This window comes from Bos mutus, chromosome 13 (assembly GCF_027580195.1).
Source record: "Bos mutus isolate GX-2022 chromosome 13, NWIPB_WYAK_1.1, whole genome shotgun sequence".
NCBI lineage: Eukaryota > Metazoa > Chordata > Mammalia > Artiodactyla > Bovidae > Bos > Bos mutus.
Genome location: NC_091629.1, coordinates 63,214,342 through 63,236,654, shown reverse-complemented (window position 1 = coordinate 63,236,654; position 22,313 = coordinate 63,214,342). Strand labels below are relative to the sequence as shown.

Here is a 22,313-nt window from a genome sequence, read left to right as displayed (position 1 = left end):
CTAAACCAATGATGTTGAAGACACCAGGAGTGAACCTGCTGCTCACAAAATATAAAGACCTGAACGGAAAGATCAATGTTTACATTTCTAACACGTTACATCACAGGACACCAGTTGGGAAGTAATTTTTTTTTTTAAATGTTGAATCAATGGATAGGAAAGAAAGCAAATAAATCTGTCCACTGCCTGCTTGATGAGATAGATCCTAAGGAACATTCGACGTCTGGGTCTAGGGAAACCTTTTACGTTTTCACTTCTGTCGTGATCTGAAAGGAACATCGGGAGCAAAGGAGTTCAGACGACGCTTAAGGTATTTCTGATGAACTGATTGACATCTGTGACTTTCAGCAACAGCTGAACATTTTTTAGCTTTTAAAAAATACAGCTACATAGAAAATGGTCTATACAGCCTGTGGTTTGAAATAAATTCCTTGTTAACACGATGGTATTTAAAGGCTCTGAGGACTTCCCTGGTGGCACAGTGGATAGGAATCCGCTGCCAATCCAGGGGACATGGGTTCAATCCCTGGTATGGGAAGACTCCATGTGCCACAGAGACTAAGCCCATGTGCAACAACTCCTGAAGCCTGTGCCCACAACGAGAGAAGGCACCACAATGAGAAGCTGGCACACCACAACTAGAGAAAAGCCCACACAGCAAAGAACACTCAACACAGCCAAAAATAAACATTTTTTTAATTGTGGAAAAAAAGCGGGGGTGGTAAAGGCACTGGAAGGCAGTGGGAAATAAAAGCAGGCACAAAGTTATTCTTTCTTTACTGCCTTCTCCATTTAACCTCCAGCGATTTTTGCTTGTTCACTGAAAGGTCTTAAAATCGTGGTCATCTCAATAGAATTTTAGTCCTTGTGTAGTTTCTTCTTATTTTAGGTTTTAGTAAAAATTATTTCAAACAAGAGAGCACTCACATTTTAAGTACAAGTGTAAGAAAAAAGCCAAAATCTGACACACTACTAAATGACTTGTTCTACGTGTTACAAATATCACTGCCTTAAGTTGGTGGCCATCTTAAACTTTTCAGGAATCATTTTCATTTATCTGACAGAGATACATGCAAATCCATAAAATGTTTCTGTTTCTACTTGACTTCTTTCAGTTCAGTTCAGTAGTTCAGTCGTGTCCAACTCTTTGCAACACCATGGACTGCAGCACACCAGGCCTCCCTGTCCATCACCAACTCCCAGAATTTAATCAAACTCATGTCCATTGAGCCAGTGATGCCATCCAACCATCTCATCCTCTGTCATCCCCTTCTCCTCCCGCCTTCAATCTTTCCCAGCATCAGGGTCTTTTCCAATGAGTCAGTTCTTCGCATCAGGTGGCCAAAGTATTGGAGTATCAGCTTCAGCACCAGTCTTTCTAATGAATATTCAGGATTGATTTCCTTTAGGATGGACTGGCTGGATCTCCTTGCAGTCTAAGGGACTCTCAAGAGTCTTCTTCAACACCACAGTTCAAAAGCATCAATTCTTTAGCCTTCAACTTTCTTTATAGTCCAATTCTCACATCCATACATGACTACTGGAAAAACCAAAGTTTTGACTAGATGGACCTCTACTGGCAAAGTAATGTCTCTGCTTTTTAATATGCTGTCTAGGTTGGTCATAACTTTTCTTCCAAGGAATAAGCATCTTTTCATTTCATGGCTGCAGTCACCATCTGCAGTGATTTTGGAGCCCAGAAATATAAATGTGTGTCACTGTTTCCACTGTTTCCCCATCTATTTCCCATGAAGTGATGGGACCAGATGCCATGATCTTAGTTTTCTGAATGTTGAGCTTTAAGCCAACTTTTTCACTCTCCTCTTTCACTTTCATCAAGAGGCTCTTTGGTTCTTCTTTACTTTCTGCCATAAGGGTGGTGTCATCTGCATATCTGAGGTTATTAATATTTCTCCCAGCAATCTTGATTCCAGCTTGTGCTTCTTCCAGCCCAGCGTTTCTCATGATGTACTCTGCATAGAAGTTAAACAAGCAGGGTGACAATATACAGCCTTGATGTACTCCTTTCCTTATTTGGAACCAGTCTGTTGTTCCATGTCCAGTTCTAACTGTTGCTTCCTGACCTGCATATAGGTTTCTCAAGAGGCAGGTCAGGTGGTCTGGTATTCCCATCTCTTTCAGAATTTTCCACAGCCTGTTCTGATACACACTGTCAAAGGCTTTGGCATAGTCAATAAAGTAGAAATAGATGTTTTTCTGGAACTCTCTTGCTTTTTCGATGATCCAACGGATGTTGGCAATTTGATCTCTGGTTCCTCTGCCTTTTCTAAAACCAGCTTGAACATGTGCAAGTTCATGGTTCACATACTACTGAAGCCTGCCTTGGAGAATTTTGAGCATTACTTTACTAGCATGTGAGATGAGTACAATTGTACGGTAGTTTGAGCATTCTTTGGCATTGCCTTTCTTTGGGACTGGAATGAAAACTGACCTTTTCTAGTCCTGTGGCCACTGCTGAGTTTTACAAATTTGCTGGCATATTGAGTGCAGCACGTTCACATCATCATCTTTTAGGATTTGAAAGAGCTCAACTGGAATTCCATCACTTTCATTAGCTTTGCTCGTAGTGATGCTTCCTAAGGCCCACCTGACTTCATATTCCAGGGTGTTTGGCTCTAGGTAAGTGATCACACAATCGTGATTATGTTGCTCATGAAGATCTTTTTTGTACAGTTCTTCTGTGTATTCTTGCCACCTCTTCTTAATATCTTCTGCTTCTGTTAGGTCCGTACCATTTCTGTCCTTTATTGTGCCCATCTTTGCATGAAATGTTCCCTTGGTATCTCTAACTTTCTTGAAGAAATCTCTAGTCTTTCCCATTCTATTGTTTTCCTCTATTTCTTTGCACTGATCAGTGCAAGGCTTTGATCAGAGGAAGGCTTTCTTATCTCTCCTTGCTATTCTTTGGAACTCTGCATTCATATTGTTAAATCTTTCCTCTTCTCCATCTTATATTGGAAATAATAACAACAGTAATGATAAATACTGCCACCTAACCAGTAGATTGTAACAAATCATATCAGTTACTGTATATGAAAGTACATCATAAACTAGATAAGGCAAAACAAATTGTTATATCACAGCAATTGATAACCATCTGACCAAAATCTGCTAATAGTAAACCATTGGAATCTCACAGTCACATGTGGAACACTAATATGTATAGCAAATGCATGCATTATTTAAGGATTAATATGCTGAGATGGAAAGCAATCAATACAATAAGCTATTAAAACAATGTTGGGCAAAGGAAGAGGGAAAACGTAGTTAAAAATCTCAGCTTTTTCTTGCTACCAAAGGTAGATCAGAAAATATAAAAAATACACTGCAAAAAAAAAATGTGAACAGAATCAAAACAAATCCTTAGATTTCAAATAATTCACTGAGGGATATTTCAATGTCACTAAAATTTGTTTTTACAAACACTTACCTGTAAAAATAAGTAGCTGGGCAGGACATTATCAAACGAAGGACTGAGATACACTGGCTCTGTCATTCTTACGCCCACACCTCTGAAAAATGGAAATCTAATATTACTCAGTGTAAATTAAACAGTCTAATCAAATGGCATTGCCAACTCAATGGACACAGGTTTGAGCAAGCTCCAGGAGATGGGGAAGGACAGGGAAACCCGGCGTGCTGCAGTCCACGGGGCCGCGAAGAGTCAGACATGACTCAGAGACTGAACAAGACAAACTCCACTTCTAGGAATACACTCAACTGGTATGTCAAATATAAGATGTTCCACCTTTTAAAAACCTTTTTCTATTCAACACAAGATACTTAAGAGTATTCCTGTGGATTATTTCTGGATTTTTACCCAAAATAGAGAAGGCCACTGGGAGCACTAAAAAGGATAAAGACACATTAGGTACCACTGCATTCAGAGATGTGAATAGACTAAAAAGCAAAGACCCTCTGAGTCTTTACTCACTGATGCATTCTCATCTTTGGGAGTAGATTTATGACCACTGTTATTGCCCTTTCGATTCAATAAACATTTTGTGAAAGCTTCATTTGGCCAGCCACTATGCTCAGTATTTGTATGAAAAATAAAAATCTATGTAAGAATCACACTGGTGGTAAGCCATTACAAACGTGCCTCCCTGCTTCCCTCTCAACTCTTTAGAGAGTAACTGCCCAGTGCTGACACAATCCGTGGGCTGACCTTTACCACTTGTCCCTACTGTGAGTGGCGGTGGAACTGACCACAGAAGGAATGGCCAGGAACCAGGACAGCACAGGGGAAAGGGATCCACCAAAACAGATATCGTAGTCAAAAAGACTCTCAGAGTCTCTCCAGAGAACACGAGTACACTGTTTGAGAAAAGCCAAGCATGGCCAGGTCCACAGGCTACACCAGAGGGAGAGAGGACAAGGGGGAATCGACGTGCTGTTGCAAGGATTAGAGACCACAGAAGGAAGCACAGTCTGATCATAAAGGCAAAGACAAGAATCAGGACATGGGGCTTCTCCGGTAGCTCAGTGGTAAAGAATCTGCCTGCCAGTGCAGGGGACCCAGGTTCAATCCCTGATCCGGAAAGATCCCGCATGCCGTGGGACAACTAAGCCCATGTGCCACAGCTACTGAAGCCCTCATGCCCTGGAGCCCGTGCTCCACAACGAGAGAGGACACTGCAATGAGAAGCCTGCATACTGCAATTAGAGAGCAGCCCATGCCCTCTGCAACTGAAGAAAAGCCCATCCAGCAAAAACAAAGAGCCAACACAGCCAAAAACAAATTAAAAATTAAAAAACAATCAGGATTGAATGAGTTCAAGGGTACAAGCAGAGAAGAGTCCAGGGCGGCAGAACAAGACCAGAGCCTATAGACACAGCAGGGAGACGAGCTCAGAGCTTATGAACTGGGCTGGGCAGAGAAGCACCTACACAGACGGTGTGGACCCTACTTGCTGTAGGCAGGTGGGCTAATTCTACTCACAACACTTCTGACAACAAATGTGTGGGGTTCTTTCTCACACCCAGCAACTCTCAATCTCTCTGGACACCAAGTGGATAACCTACAATTCAGTTCCCTTCTGACAGACTGCCTGGGGTCATCGTCAGAATCCACCGGCTCAGTCCAACAAGACTGGACCCGAACTGGGTGCCAACTGCACTGCCCAGGCTGCCACCTGGCTGTGAAGGGGGAGGTCACAAGACTCTCGCCTCAGCTTCAACAGTTTACCAGAAGGACTCACAGAACTCCAGAGAATAGTGTATTTATGATTACCAGTTGATTATGAAGGATACAACCAAACAAAAGGGATGCGGGGCAAGTTACGGGAGGGGGCACGGAGGCACCGCCCTCTCAGCACCTGGATGTGTTCACCAACCTGGAAAGTGTCCAAGCCCTGTCCTTCACTGGTTTTTAGGGAGACTTCACCACACTGTTGTTGTTGTGTAGCTGCTCAGTTGGCCCAACTCTTTTGCAGCTCCATGAACTGCAGCCCGCCAGGCTCCTCTGTCCATGGGATTTCCCAGGCAAGAAAACTGGAGTGAGTTGCCCTTTCCCTCTCCAGCGGATCTTCCCAACCCAGGGATTGAACCCATGTCTCCTGCACTGGCAGGCGATTCTTTACCACTGAGCGACTCGGGAAGCCCAGTTTCATTACATACACTAGACCAATTAAATCACTGGTCACTGGTGCTTAGTTCAATCTCCAGTCCCTTTTTCTTCCCCAGAGATACAGCAAAGGCACTTGTAAGTGCCAACCTTCTAATCACACACTTAGCTGCTTTGGCAAACAGCCCCCATTCTTTATGGGGATATAGCTGTCTGGAGGGGATACAAAAACACTCTTATCACTCCTAAGATTCCACAGGTTTTAGGAGCAAGTTGTCAGGAACCTAGGACAAAGATCAAATTTTTTATATACTGTTTTTTTTTGGCAACCTCCAGTGGCATGTGAACAACTAGCCAATCTGATCACACAGACCACAGCCTTCTTTCTCTAACTCAATGAAACTGAGCCATGCCATGTACAGCCACCCAAGACAGACGGCTCATGGTGGAGAGGTCTGACAGAACGTGGTCTACGGGAGAAGGGAAGGGCAAACCACTTCAGTATTCTTGCCTCAAGAACCCCATGAACGGTATGAAAAGGCAAAAAGATAGGACATTAAAAGATGAACTCCCCAGGTCAGTAGGTGCCCAATATGCTACTGGAGATCAGCAGAGAAATAACTACAGAAAGAATGAAGGGATGGAGCCAAAGCAAAAACAACACCCAGTTGTGGATGGGACTGGTGATACAAGCAAGATTCGATGCTGTAAAGAGCAATATTGCATAGGAACCTGGAATGTTAGGTCCATGAATCAAGGCAAATTGGAAATGGTCAAACAGGAGATGGCAAGAGTGAACATTGACATTCTAGGAATCAGTGAACTAAGATGGACTGGAATGGGTGAATTTAACTCAGATGACCATTATATCTACTACTGTGGGCAGGAATCCCTTAGAAGAAATGAAGTAGCCATCATAGTCAACAAGAGAGTCCGAAATGAAGTACTTGAATGCAATCTCAAAAACGACAGAATGATCTCTGTTCGTTTCCAAGGCAAACCATTCAATATCACAGTAACCAAAGTCTATGCCCTGATCAGTAACACTGAAGAAGCTGAAGTTTAACGGTTCTATGAAGACCTACAAGACCTTCTAGAGCTAACACCCAAAAAAGATGCCCTTTTCATTATAGGGGACTGGAATGCAAAAGTAGGAAGTCAAGAAACACCTGGAGTAATTGGCAAATTTGGCCTTGGAATACGGAATGAAGCAGGGCAAAGACTAATAGAGTTCTGCCAAGAGAATGCACTGGTCATAGCAAACACCCTCTTCCAATAACACAAGAGAAGACTCTACACATGGATATCACCAGATGGTCGACATCAAAATCAGACTGATTATATCCTTTGCAGCCAAAGATGGAGAAGCTCTATACGGTCAGCAAAAACAAGACTGGGAACAGACTGTGGCTCAGATCATAAATTCCTTATTGCCAAATTCAGACTTAGATTGAAGAAAGTGGGGGAAACCACTAGACCATTCAGGTATGACCTAAATCAAATCCCTTATGACTATACAGTGGAAGTGAGAAATAGATTTAAGGGACTAAATCAGATAGACAGAGTGCCTGATGAACTATGGAATGAGGTTCATGACGTTGTACAGGAGACAGAGATCAAGACCATCCCCAAGAAAAAGAAATGCAAAAAAGCAAAATGGCTGTCTGAGGAGGCCTTACAAATAGCTGTGAAAAGAAGGGAAGTGAAAAGCAAAGAAGAAAAGGAAAGATATACCCATTTGAATGCAGAGTTCCAAAGAATAGCAAGGAGAGATAAGAAAGCCTTCCTCAGCAATCAATGCAAAGAAATAGAGGAAAACAATAGAATGGGAAAGACTAGAGATCTCTTCAAGAAAATTAGAGATATCAAGGGAACATTTCATGCAAAGATGGGCTCGATAAAGGACAGAAATGGTATGGACCTAACAGAAGCAGAAGATATTAAGAAGAGGTGGCAAGAATACACAAAAGAACTGTACAAAAAAGATCTTCACGACCCAGATTATCACGAAGGTGTGATCACTCAAACTCACCTAGAGCCGGACATCCTGGAATGCGAAGTCAGGTGATGCTTAGGAAGCATCACTACAAACAAAGCTAGTGGAGGTGATGGAATTCCAGTTGAGCTATTTCAAACCCTAAAAGATGATGCTGTCAAAGTGCTGCACTCAATATGTCAGCAAATTTGGAAAACTCAGCAGTGGCCACAGGACTGGAAAGGTCAGTTTTCATTCCAATCCCAAAGAAAGGCAATCCCAAAGAATGTTCAAACTACCACACAATTGCACTCATCTCACACGCTAGTAAAGTAATGCTCAAAATTCTCCAAGCCAGGCTTGTGCAATACATGAACTGTGAACTTCCAGATGTTCAAGCTGGTTTTAGAAAAGGCAGAGGAACCAGAGATCAAACTGCCAACATCCACTGGATCATGGAAAAAGAAAGAGATTTCCAGAAAAACATCTATTTCTGCTTTATTGACTATGCCAAAGCCTTTGACTGTGTGGATCACAAAAAACTGCGGAAATTCTGAAAGAGATGGCAAGAGATGGGACTACCTGACCTGCCTCGAGAAACCTGTATACAGGTGAGGAAGCAACAGTTAGAACTGGACATGAACAACAGACTGGTTCCAAATAGAAAAAGGAGTACATCAAGGCTGTATATTGTCACCCTGCTTATTTAACTTCTATGCAGAGTACATCATGAGAAACGCTGGGATGGAGGAAGCACAAGCTGGAATCAAGATTTCCGGGAGAAATATCAATAACCTCAGATATGCAGAAAGTGCATACCCTTATGGCAGAAAGTGAAGAAGAACCAAAGAGCCTCTTGATGAAAGTGAAAGAGGAAAGTGAAAAAGTTGGCTTAAAGCTCAACATTCAGAAAACTAAGATCATGGCATCTGGTCCCACCACTTCATGGGAAATAGATGGGGAAACAGTGGAAACAGTGTCAGACTTTATTTTTCTGGGCTCCAAAATCACTGCAGATGGTGACTGCAGCCATGAAACTAAAAGACGCTTACTCCTTGGAAGGAAAGTTATGATCAACCTAGACAGCATATTAAAAAGCAGAGACATTACTTTGCCAGCAAAGGTCCATCTAGTCAAGGCTATGGTTTTTCCAGTGGTCATGTATGGATGTGAGAGTTGGACTATAAAGAAAGCTGAGTGCAGAATTGTTGCTTTTGAATAGTGGTGTTGGAGAAGACTCTTGAGAGTCTCTTTGACTGCAAGGAGATCCAACCCGTCCATCCTAAAGGAGATCCGTCCTGGGTGTTCATTGGAGGGACTGATGTTGAAGCTGATACTCCAATACTTTGGCCACCTGATACGAAGAGCTGACTCATTAGAAAAGACCCTGATGCTGGGAAAGATTGAGGGCAGGAGGAGAAGGGGACGACAGAGGATGAGATGGTTGGATTGCATCATGGACTCGATGGACATGGGTTTGGGTGGACTCCGGGAGTTGCTGCTGGACAGGGAGGCCTGGCATGCTGCAGTTCACGGGGTCGCAAAAAGTCGGACACGACTGAACAATTGAACTGAACTGAACTGAGTGGCACTTAGTTCCCAGGATCTTAGTTCCCATACCAGGGAGCAAACCCAGGCCTCTGCAATGGAAGAAGCATGGAATCCAAACCACTGGACTGCCAGGTAATTCCCTATGTATTTCTTCTTCTGCCACAGCAGAGTAAGTTTATGCTGCCCTGTAAGAGTGACATAATTTCAGTAGATATTCATGACTGTCACTGCGGTGGGTCTGACAACAAAGGTTAACTCCTTTTCTTCTTCATCCCGTGCCTTTACCCTCACTCGTCTGTTTAACACTTGGTTTTTCCAAATCTGCACCTTCACTCAGAGTTAAAACTCTAGTCCTTGCTCCAATCAGGATTAAATCAAACCACTTTTAAATTAAATGGTTCCTTCCCCTTAGCAGAAAATACAAAGACTTGAAACATCACTGCCTCATATTCAAAAGTCAGTTCTTCCTTGAGACAACTGGGCACTTACCTTGATCAACACCTTGCCCCAACCCCCAGAGTCTAGACCCATACTGCATGCTCTGAATGATCACTCCTCTGTAATTCAAATGACTCTGACCTGTAGGACTCCAGTCCTCTGGAAAATACTGAAACTAACATATACTTGCCATCCTAACTCAGGTCCCACCTGTACTTCAGGATCTGGTTCCCCTTTGACTATCTCCTCCTGACCACACCTACCAGCAAAAAAGTATCCATCTGTATAGTATTTAATTGAAAATAACATGAAAAAGAATAATTTTAGCCAGTTATTGCTCATGTATGAGTTTACTCTTTCCCTTTAAAACTATTTCTGTACAATGTACCTCCATATAATAATGCAAAATATAAGATCTCATAAACAATCTGTTGGTATATTAATCAATCTGAGCCTATGGATGATTCGACACAACTTGCATTCAAGAAACCAATGGACACAAATTCACTAACTGAATGTTCAAATATACTATTAGTGAAGTTGGTTCTAAAGTTTAAAAAGAATATAAGCAGTATATAAATGCAGCATTTCTTTGTTGTAGAAGCATGCTTTTTTTCACATAGGCAGACAAAGAAATCCTAACAGAAAGCTGAGTTTAAAAATCAACAGCTTCTTGATTTCCTGACAAGATGGTGGAACAGAAGGACCTGAGCTCACCTCCTCTCACGAAAACACCAAAATCACAACTGAATACTGAACAACCATCAACAAACCAGAACCAGAACCCACCAATAAAGATGTTCAACTTCCAAAGACAAAGAAGAGGCCACAACAAGATTGCAGAAGGGATGCATTCATAATGCAATCAAACCCTGTACCCGGATGGATGAATGACCAGATGGATGGATGACCCAGAAACTGGAAAATAACAGGATCACAGAGGTTCTCCCATGCACTCGGAGAGTGAGTTCTGAGCCCATGTCAGGCTCCTCAGGCTGGGGGTCTGGCATCAGGCAGATGAGACCCCAGAGCATTTGGCTTTGAAGGCCAGCAGGGCTTGATCACAGGAATGTCATAGGACTAGGGGAAACAAATGCCCCAGAGGACACACAGGTCTTATGTGCCCTGGGACCCAGTTGGAAAAGGAGTGACCTCATAGGACCCTGGGCCAGACCTACCTGCTGGTCTTGGAGGGTCTCCTGGGGAGGCGAGGGGAACCTGTAGCTCACTGTGGGGAAAGGACACTGGTGGCAGGGGTGCTGGGGAGTATTCACTGGCACCAAGGCCCAGTCCCGCCCAATATATCCCTTAGGATCTAGTGTTGGGAAGCTCAGGCCAACCAACCAACAGGGCAAAAACACAGTCCCACTCATCACCACACTTCAAAGTCTTCCTGAACACATACCCCTTGAAAAGCCCTGCCCACCAGAGGGACAAGACCCAGTTCCACCCAGCAGTGGGCAGGCACCAGTCCCTCCCACTAGGAAGTCTGCACAAGCCCCTTAGACCAGCCACACCCACCTAGGGGCAGACACCAGAAGAAAGAGGAACTATAATCCTGCAGTCTGTGTAACAGAAAACAGAAAGTTAGATAAAATGAGACAGCAGACAAATACGTTCCAGACGAAGGAATGAGATAAAACACCAGGAAAACAGCTAAGTGAAGAGGAGACAGAAAAAGAATTACAGAAATGACAGTAAAGATGATCCAAGATCTCAAAAAAGCATGGAGGCACAGAGCAAAAAGATACAAGAAATGTTTAATAAACACCTGGAAGATTTAAACAACAAACAGCATTGGAAATATAATAACTGAAATGAAAAATGCACTAGAAGGAATCAATAGCAGAATAAATGAGGACAAAGAACAGATAAATGAGCTGGAAGACAGAATGCTGGAAAGCACTGCTGTGGAACAGAATATAGAAAAAAGAATGAAAAGAAATGTGGGCAGTCTAGAGACCTCTGGGACAACATCAAAAAGCACCTACATTCACATTACAGGGATCTCAGAAAGAAAAGAGAGAATGGGCCTGAGAAAATATTTGAAGAGATAAAAACTGAAAATTCCCTAACATGGGAAAGGAAACAGTCACCTAAGTCCAGGAAGTGCAGAATACCACACTGGATAAATCCAAGGAGGAAAAGCCAAGATGTATATTAATCAAACTGACAAAAATTAAAAACAAAACACTAAAATCAACAAGGGAAAAGCAACAAATAAAAGATAAGGGTTTTCCCATAAGATTGTCAGATTATTCAGCAGAAACTCTGCAGGCCAGAGGGCTTCTGCACAATACATTTAAAGCAATGAAAGGAAAATCTTACTACAAGAATACTCTGCTCAGCAAGGCTCTCATTCAGATTCGACAAAGAAATCAAAAGCTTCACAGACAAGCAAAAGCTAAGAGAATTCAGCACCCCCAAACCAGCTTTACAACAAATGTCAAAGGAACTTCTCTGGAGGGAAAAGACAAGGCCACCCTAGAAACAAGAAAATTGTGAATGGGAAAGCTCACCAGTAAAGGCAAATATACAGTAAAGGTAGGAAATAATCCATACACAAATATGATGTCAAAACCAGCAACTGTAAGAAGAGTAAAATGCAGGATATTGACAATCCACTGGAAATTAGGAGATCAGCAACTTAAAACAATCTTGTAAATACATATAAACTGCTGTATCAAAACCTCACGGGAAACATAAACCAAAAATTTTCTATTGCATATACACACACACAAAAGAAAAAGCAATCAAAACATACCCTGAAGACTTGGTCATCAAATCACAACAGAAGAGAACGAAAGAAGAAGGGAAAGAAAAAGACCTACAAAAACAAATCCAAAACAATTAGCAGAATGGAAATAAAAATATATACATATCAATCATTATCTTACATGTAACTGGATTAAATGTTCCAACCAAAAGACAGAGACTGGGTGAATGGATACAAGAACAAAATTCATATATATGCAGCCTATAAGAGAACCACTTCAGATTTAGGGACTCATATAGACTGAAAGTAAGGGGATGAAAAAAAAGTATTCCACAAAAATGGAAATCAAAAAAAAGCTGGAGTAGCAACACTAATGTCAGACAAAATAGACTTTAAAATAAAAATTATTACAAGTAATAAGGACTTTACGTAATAATCAAGGCATCAATCCAAGAAGATGCAACAATTGTAAATATACACGCATCCAACATAGGAGCACCTCAACATTTAAGGCAAAAGCTAACAGCCATAAAAGAAGAAACTGACAATAACACAACAATACTGGTAGACTCTAACACAGATTTCATCAATAGATAGGTCATCCACACAGAAAATAAGAAAAAATAGGCCTTAATTGACACATTAGACCAGATGGACTTATTTATGTTCATAGCAGATTCTATCTGAAACTAGCAGAATACACCTTCTTTTTAAGTGCACATGAATATTCTCCAAGATAGATCACATCTCGGGCCACAGATCAAGCCTGGGAAAATGTAAGAAAATTCAAATCATATCAAGCATTTTTTCCAACCACAATACTATGAGATTAGAAATAAATTATAAGAAAAAAAAACACACACACACACAGCAGCTAAACAATATGCTACTAAACCGCCAGTGGATCACTGAAGAAATCAAAGAGAAAATCATAAAGATCAGAGCAGAAATACATGAAATGGAAATGAAGAAAACAACAGAAAAGATCAATGAAACTAAAAGATAAACGTATGTTTGAAAAGATGAACAAAATCGAAAAACCTTTAGCCAGATTTATCAAGAAACAGAGGAAGAAAGCTCAGATCAATAAAATTAGAAATGAAAAAGGGGAAGTTGCAATGGACACCACAGAAATACAAAGTATCACAAGAGACTACTACAAACAGCTATATGCCAATAAAATGGACAACCTGGAAGAAATGAACAAATTCTTAGAAATGAACACTCTCCCAAAACTGAACCAGGAAGAAATAGAAAATATGAGAAGAGACCAGTCACAAGTAATGAAACTGAAACTGTGATTAAAACACTCCCAACGGGACTTCCCTACAGGCACAATGGATGAGAATCCGCCCGCCAATGCAGAGGTTCAATCCCTGATCTGGGAAGATTTCACAAGCCACGGAGCAACTAAGCCCATCTGCCACAAATACTGAGTCCATGCTCTAGAGCCTGCAAGCCACAGCAACTAAAGCCTGCATGCTCCAGGGCCCGCAAGCCACAACCAGTGAGCCCCTGCGCCACAACTACTGAAGCCCACACAGCCTAGGGCCAGCAAGCCAAAACTACTGAAGCCAGAGCGCCTAGAGCCTGTGTTCCACGACAAGAGAAGCCACTGCAACAAGAAACCCGTGCACTGCAACTGGAGAGTAGCCCCACTCTTTGCAACAAGAGAAAACCCACACACAGCAGTGAAGACCCAGCACAGGCAAAACTTAAAAATAGAAAAACTTCCAAAAAACAAAGTCCAGGACTAAAAGGTTACATAGGTGAATTTTATCAAATGTTTAGAAAAGACTTAACACCTATTCTTATGAAATTATTTCCAAAAATTACTGAGGAAGGCACCCTCCCAAACTTCTCTGAGGCCACTGTCACCCTGATACCAAAACCAAAGATTCCACACAAAAAAGGAAAATTACAGGCCAATATCACTGATAAACATAGATACAAAAATCCTGAACAAAATACTAGCAAACCAAATGCAACAATACATTAAAAGGATCATACACCATAATCAAGTGGGATTTATCCCAGGGATGCAAGGATTTTTCAATATCTGTAAATCAATAAGTGTGACACACACATTAACAAACTGAATAAAAAACATGATTGTCTCTGTAGATGCAGAAAAAGTTTTTGACAAAATTCAACACCCATTTGTGATGAAAACTCTTCAGCAAGTAGGCACAGAGGGAACATACTTCAACATAACAAAGGCCACATGTGACAAACCTCCAGCTAACATCGTTCTCAACAATGAAAAGCTGAAAGCATTTCCTCTAAGATTAGGAACAAGAGAAGATGTCCCACTCATCACTTTTATTCAACACAGTTTTTGAAGTCCTAGCCATGGCAATCAGAGAACCAAAAGAAATAAAAGGAATCCAGATTGGAAAAGAAAACTATTACTGCAGATGACATAATACTATACACAGAAAATCCTAAAGATGCTACCAAAAACTATTAGAGCTTATCAATGAATTCAGTAAGGTTACAGGGTACCAAATAAATATACAGAAATCTCTTACATTCCTATGCACTAAAAACAAAAGATCATAAAGAGAAGGAAATGATCCCATTTACCACTGCATCAAAAAGAATAAAATACCTAAGAATAAACTATTGGGGGCAGGAGGAGAAGGGGACGACAGAGGATGAGATGGCAGGAAGGCATCACTGATTCGATGGACGTGAGTCTCAGTGAACTCCGGGAGTTGGTGATGGACAGGGAGGCCTGGCTTGCTGTGATTCATGGGGTCGCAAAGAGTCAGACATGACTGAGTGACAGAACTGAACTGAACTGAAGGAGGCAAAAGACCTGTACTCTGAAATCTATAAGACACTGATGAAAGAAATCGAAGATGACACTAACAGATGGAAAGATATACCATGTTCTTGGGTTGGAAATATTTTCAACATATTTTCAAAATAACTACCAAAGGCAATCTACAGGTTCAATGCAATTCCTTTTCAAAGAACTAGAACAATAAATTTTTTAAATTTGTATGCAGGGACTTCCCTGATGGTCCGGTGGCTAAGACTCCATGCTCCCAATGCAGGGAGCCTAGGTTCAATCCCTTGTCAGGGAACTAGAACCTGAATGCCACAACTAAGACCTAGTGAGCTAAATAAATATGTAAGTAAATACATATATATATTTTTAAAATCTGTGCAGAAAACACAAAAGACCCTGAATAGCCAAAGCAATCTTGAGAAAGAAAAACAGAACCAGAGGAATCAGACACCCTGGCTTCAAGCTATACTACAAAGCTACAGTCATCCAAACAGTCTCATACTGGCACAAAGGCAGACTTACAGATCAATGGAACAGGGCATAAAGCCCAGAAATAAATCCAAACACCTCTGGTCAATTAATCTATGACAAAGGAGGCAAGACTATATATAATGGGGAAAAGACAGTCTTTTCAATAAGTGGTTCTGAGAAAACTGGACAGCAGCATGTAAAAGAATGAAATTAGAATATATTTAACACCATATACAAAAATAAACTCAAAACAGATTAAAGACTTAAAGGTAAGGCTGGATACTACAAAACTCTATAGAGAAAAACATAGGCAGAACACTCTTTTACATAAATCACAGCAATAGTTTTTTGAATCCACCATCTAGAGTAATGAAAATAAAACAAAAACAAACAAATGGGACCTAAATAAATCCAAAAGTTTTTGCACAGCAAAGGAAACCATAAACAAAACAAAAAGACAACCAACAAAATGGGAGAAAAAGATGCAACTAATCTCCAAAGTATACAAACAGCTCATGTAGTTCTGTATCAAAAAATCAAACAACCCAATCAAAAAATGGAAAGATCTAAACAGACATTTCTCCAAAGACATGCGGATGGCCAAACAGCTCATAAGAAGACGTTCAACATCACTAATTATTTGAGAACTGCAAATCAAAACTACAATGAGTTATCACCTCACACAGGTCAGAATGGTCATTATCAAAAAGTCTACAAACAATAAATGCTGTAGAGGGTGCGGAAAAAAGGGAACCCTCCTACCTACACTGTTGGTGGGAATGTAAGTTGGTGCAATTTGGAGAACAGTATGGAGGTTCCTTAAAAAACTAAAAATAGAGCCACCACATAAAGCGATCCCTCTCCTGAGCATATATCCAAAGAAAATCATATTTCAAAAAGATACATGCTCAATAATGTTCACTGCAGCACTGTTTACAATGACCAAGACGTGGAAGCAACCTAAATGTCCATCAACAGAAGAACTGATAAAGAAAATGTGTTACATATATACAATGGAATATTACTCAGCCATTAAAATGAATGAAATAATGCCATTTGAAGCAACATGGATGGACCTAGAGAGTGTCATACTGAGGGAAGTCGGACAGAGAAGAATTACCATATGCATGTCTTTTATGTAGAATCTAAAAAAAAATGATACAAAACAGAAAGAGACTCACAGACTTAAAAAATGAACTTATGATTGTTGGCGGGGAGGAATAGTTAGGGAGATTGGTGGCCATGTACGCATTTAAAATGGATAACCACAAGGACCTATTGAGTATCACACAGAACTCTGCTCCGTGTTAAGTGGCAGCCTGAATGGGAGGCGGGGTCTGGGGGAGAATGGATACATGTATATCCATGGCTGAGTCCCTCTGTTGTTCACCTGAAACCATCACAACATTGTTAATCAGCTATACCCCAATACTAAATAAAAATTCTTAAAAAAACAAACTAAAAATAGAGCCACCATGTGATCTAAAAATCCCATTCCTGGGCATAATATCTGAAGAAAATCATATTTTGAAAAGATACATGCACCCCCATATCTATTGCAGCACAGTTCATAACAGTCCAGACATCAGATCAGATCAGTCGCTCAGTCGTGTCCGACTCTTTGCGACCCCATGAATCGCAGCACGCCAGGCCTCCCTGTTCATCACCAACTCCTGGAGTTCACTCAGACTCACGTCCATCAAGTCCGTGATGCCATCCAGCCATCTCATCCTCTGTCGTCCCCTTCTCCTCCTGCCCCCAATCCCTCCCAGCATCAGAGTCTTTTCCAATGAGTCAACTCTTCGCATGAGGTGGCCAAAGTACTGGAGTTTCAGCCTCAGCATCATTCCTTCCAAAGAAATCCCAGGGCTGATCTCCTTCAGAATGGACTGGTTGGATCTCCTTGCAGTCCAAGGGACTCTCAAGAGTCTTCTCCAACACCACAGTTCAGAAGCATCAATTCTTCGGCGCTCAGCCTTTTTCATAGTCCAACTCTCACATCCATACATGACCACAGGAAAAACCATAGCCTTGACTAGACGAACCTTTGTTGGCAAAGTAATGTCTCTGCTTTTGAATATGCTATTTAGGTTGGTCATAACTTTCCTTCCAAGGAGTAAGCATCTTTTAATTTCATGGCTGCAGTCACCATGGAAGCACCTAAATGTCCATCAACAGAGAAATGGATAAAGATGTGCTGTGTGTGTGTGTGTGTGTGTGTGTGTGTGTGTAATGGAATATTAGTCATAAAAAGGAATGAAATAATGCTACTTGCAAGAACATGAATGAACCTAGAGATTATCATACTAAGTCAGACAAAAGACAAATATCATATGGTATTACTTATATGCGGAATCTAAAAAAAAATGATACAAATGAACATATTTACAAAACAGAAACAGACTTACAGACTTAGAGAACAAATATGGTTACCAGGGGGAAGGACAACAGGGAGGGACAGATTGGAGGCTGGAATTAACAAGCTGGAATCAAGACTGTGGGGACAAGTAGCAAAAACCTCAGATATGCAGATGACACCACCCTTATGGCAGAAAGTCAAAAACAACTAAAGAGCCTCTTGATGAAAGTGAAAGAGAGTGAAAAAGTTGGCGTGAAACTCAACATTCAGAAAACGAAGATCATGGCATCTGGTCCCATCACTTCATGGCAAATAGATGGGGAAACAGTGGAAATGGTGGCTGACTTTATTTTTCTGGGCTCCAAAATCACTGCAGATGGTGACTGCAGCCATGAAATTAAAAGTAGCTTACTCCTTGGAAGGAAAGTTATGACCAACCTAAACAGCATATTAAAAAGCAGAGACATTACTTTGTCAACAGAGGTCTGTCTAGTCAAGGCTATGGTTTTTCCAGTGGTCATGTGTGGATGTGAGAGTTGGACTATAAAGAAAGCTGAGTGCCAAAGTATTGATGCTTTTGAACTGCGGTGTTGAAAAAGACTCTTGAGAGTCCCTTGGACTGCAAGGGGATCCAACCAGTCCATCCTAAAGGAGATCAGTCCTGGGTGTTCACTGGAAGGACTGATGTTGAAGCTGAAACTCCAATACTTTGGCCACCTGAAGTGCTGACTCATTTGAAAAGACCCTGATGCTGGCAAAGATTGAGGGCAGGAGGAGAAGGGGACGACAGAGGATGAGATGGTTGGGTGGCATCACTGACTCAATGGACACAGGTTTGGGTGGACTCCAGGAGTTGGTGATGGACAGGGAGGCCTGGCGTGCTGTGGTTCATGGGGTCACAAAGAGTCAGACACGACTGAGCAACTGAACTGAACTATATATAAAACAGATAATCAACAAGGACCTACTATAGGGTATAAGGAACTCTACTGAATACTCTGTAATAATCTATATGGGAAAATAATCCAAAAAATAGATATATGAACTAAATCACATTTCTGTACGTTTATAACTAATGCAACATTGTAAATATTCTTATACTCCAAAAAAAATTAAGAATTTTTTCTAAAAATCAACAGTTTCTTGAAAGATGGCTACATTCTACTCCTACCAAAAAAGAGAACAGTACTCAGAAGTCTGTGGACTCAATTACTGGAACCACCACATCAAATAAGAAGATGAAATGTGTACCACCTATGACAAACTAAAGGAAGCAGTCAAACTATCAACTCCCTATTACAGACCCAAAGATTAACACATCGATGTATGCATAATCTTCATATTCAGAAGCACTTCCAAGATGAAGAATTTATTTGTTCTTGGTCATCTGGAAAGTACTGCCACCTCTGGATGGAGGGAATAGCCGATGTCTTTAGAAGAATTAATATCAACTATAAATTCAAATTGCTGAAATATGAAAAACTGTCCCAGGAATCAGGTAAGTGGCTCTCTTTTAGCTGAATAAATTCACAGCTTTCAGTGTGTCTCCATTAGCTGTCAACTTTGTAGTAACAGAGCTGTCTATAGAATTTCTGAAACAGCCTGAAAACACTAAGCAATAATAAAGACACAAATGAACCTACCTACAAAACAGAAACAGACTCACAGACTTGTGGTTTCCAAGGGGGAGTTGGGGCAAGAGGTGGATTGGGAGTTTAGGATTAAGAGATATAAGTTTTATATACAGGATGGATAAACAGCAAGGTCCTTCTGTATAGCATAGGGAACTAACTACATTCAATATCCTGTAATAAACATAATGGAAAAGAATATAAAAAAGAATATGTACATATATATATCTGAGTCACTTTGCTGTACAGTAGAAATGAACACTGTAAATCAACTGTATTTCGATTTTAAAAATTAAAAGAAACTGGATTATACACAGATTTAACTTGCTTAGCGCCTGCTAGTAAAGAATCCACCTGCAATGCAGGAGACCCTGGTTCGATTTCTGGGTTGGGAAGATCCGCTGGCAGGGATAGGCTACCCACTCCAGTATTCTTGGGCTTCCCTGGTGGCTCAGCTAGGAAAGAATCCTCCTGTAATGTGGGAGACAGGGGTTCAATCCCTGGGTTGGGAAGATCCCCTGGAGAAGGGAAAGGCTACCCACTCCAGTATTCTGGCCTGGAGAATTCCATGGACTGTATAGTCCATGGGGTCGCAAAGAGTTGGACGTGACTGAGTGACTTTCACTTTCACTTGTAGCAACCAGAGATGATTTTACACTAACTTGTTCTAATTCAGGTGAGCAGGATTTCCCTGGTGGCCCAGGGGATAAGAAACCACCTGCCAATGCCGGGGACACAGATTCGATCCTTCATCTGAGAAGATCCCACATGCCGCAGAGCAACTAAGCCCATGCGCCACCACTACGGAGCCTGTGCTCTGCAGCCCGAGGCTACAACTGCTGAAGCCCCTGCGCTGAGAGCCGGTGCTCCTCAACAAGAGAAGCCCGGGCACCACAACGAAGACCCAGCGTGGGAATAAATAAATACATTGTTTTAATTTAAAAAATAATAAAAGTTAGGTGTGAGTAAATCCAAACATTAATTTTTAACCACAAGTATTCACATCAGTACTGCCTTTCTGGTAAATTTTTTAGTTAAAATTTTTTTTTTTAATATTAAAACGATAAGCTTTTCTCACACAGACTATTATCTGGAGAGGCCATCTAACTCATCCTTTATCAAGATAAATAATGTTAACAAAGATGCAAAACTTTTCAACTTAAGAGACTCCTTAATGTGAGCATTTATGCTTTTAACTAAAAGCATATTTCCCCCCACCCAAAAAAATGGGAGTATGTGCTAAACAAGTATTTTCCAATTGAACTTATAACAAAAAAATTAGACATATAATGCAATTATACATATTTTTACATTATTTTACACTTTCTTTAAACCACAAAAAGGATGCTTATTTTCCCCAAAACAACAGTTGCTGACATACTTCAGTTCAGGCAGCCCACTGAAGATCTCTTTGCGGCTTAGTTCAGAAATCCCATTTCCAAGAAATATTTTTGTTCCATCAAATTCTTTGGCTCCTTTCTTACATTTGCCTTTAATGTCAGAGTATACGGAAACATCATCTCCACCTTTCATAACTAGAGAAAAGAAGAAAGTCATATTACACTGACATAACTGTTCTTTGGCAGAACCGTGAAAATTCTTCAAGCTTTAAGACTGGGGAAGCCTAGGGGCATCAGTAGTGGACATGAAGCAGTCTAACCTGGCTCATGGTCTCACTATAACTTCTGACAGAAAATACAACTGTTTACTTTCAAATGTTTGACAACAATAAATCTATTTTTTTCCCTAGGAAAACAAAGATGCAGAAGAGTCTTCGAAACATCCAACCTCAGGGACTTCCCTGGCTGTCCAGTGGTTAAGACTCCTAATACAAGGGACATCTGTTCAACCCCCAATCTGGGAACTAATATCCTACATGCCTTGCGAGGGTCAAGAAAAAAAAAACAGCAAACATCCAACCTCAGTTGGAAGCCTTTAGCTGAGCAGAAAAGGAAAGGTATCTTCTATTTCAATTATTTTCCTCAAATCTAACATTCCTTAGAAGAGTAAATTAAGAATACTGATATTTCATTTCATCCCAATATTAAGATTCCAGACTTGGAATGTTTCCCCTGCAAATGACAGTTCAGCAGCCTGAAGTTTCGGCACAATTGAGTAAAGAATGGAAAACAAAATTTCACTGACATCTTCCACTCTTTTTATCAGTCATGATCCTCTAACATCATCACAAATGCCCTCAAAGGGAATAAAAGAAATGGGCAGAAAACCCACGTACGGATGCCTGATTCGTTAGTCCTTCTCAGATACACACTTCAACAGGCTATACTAAATGCACAACTTAGCAAAGATCTTTGTTAAAGCAAATTTGAAATGTATCTGAGTGAGGATTTAATGAATTTTCAATTTGATGATACACATAAATGTTAGCGGCTATTTTACAGAGAAACCTGAACAGTATACTCACATTTTGAGGCTGATACGATTCCAGGGACATAGACATGGGCTCCTCGTAACACAGCACTGCCACACTGGGCCCCAACGATGACTTCACAAGTCTGTTGTTTTATATTCTTCCTACAGAAGCAAAAGGAGTTCAAGTGTAAAGAACGATGCATCTCCAACGTCAACCAACCTTTTCAGGGTTTCAAACTAACCCTAAATAAATAACCTCTTTAGTCTTCATTATTCCAAATGAATAAATGAGGAAAAGGTGGAAGAAAGAAGATCAATACACAAGAGATAATTTCTTTAAAACTACAAAGGACTTCACTGGTGGTCCAGCGGTTGAGACTCCACCTGCCAACACAGGGGGACGTGGGTTCCATCC

General features: G+C 40.9%; 1 protein-coding gene across 3 annotated transcripts in view; it reads right to left on the bottom strand.

The window, feature by feature from the left end:
* The window catches only part of NSUN6 (NOP2/Sun RNA methyltransferase 6), an 82,797-nt gene that overhangs the window by 33,271 nt on the left and 27,213 nt on the right, over positions 1-22,313 (bottom strand). For all 3 annotated transcript variants that reach the window (XM_070381892.1, XM_005891928.3, XM_070381893.1), the window contains exons 4-6: positions 21,951-22,060; positions 20,907-21,060; positions 3,452-3,533 (exon numbers count right to left, since the gene is read on the bottom strand). In XM_070381892.1, coding sequence (XP_070237993.1) covers positions 3,452-3,533; positions 20,907-21,060; positions 21,951-22,060 — 346 coding nt within the window. The remainder of the gene's footprint in view (positions 1-3,451; positions 3,534-20,906; positions 21,061-21,950; positions 22,061-22,313) is intronic.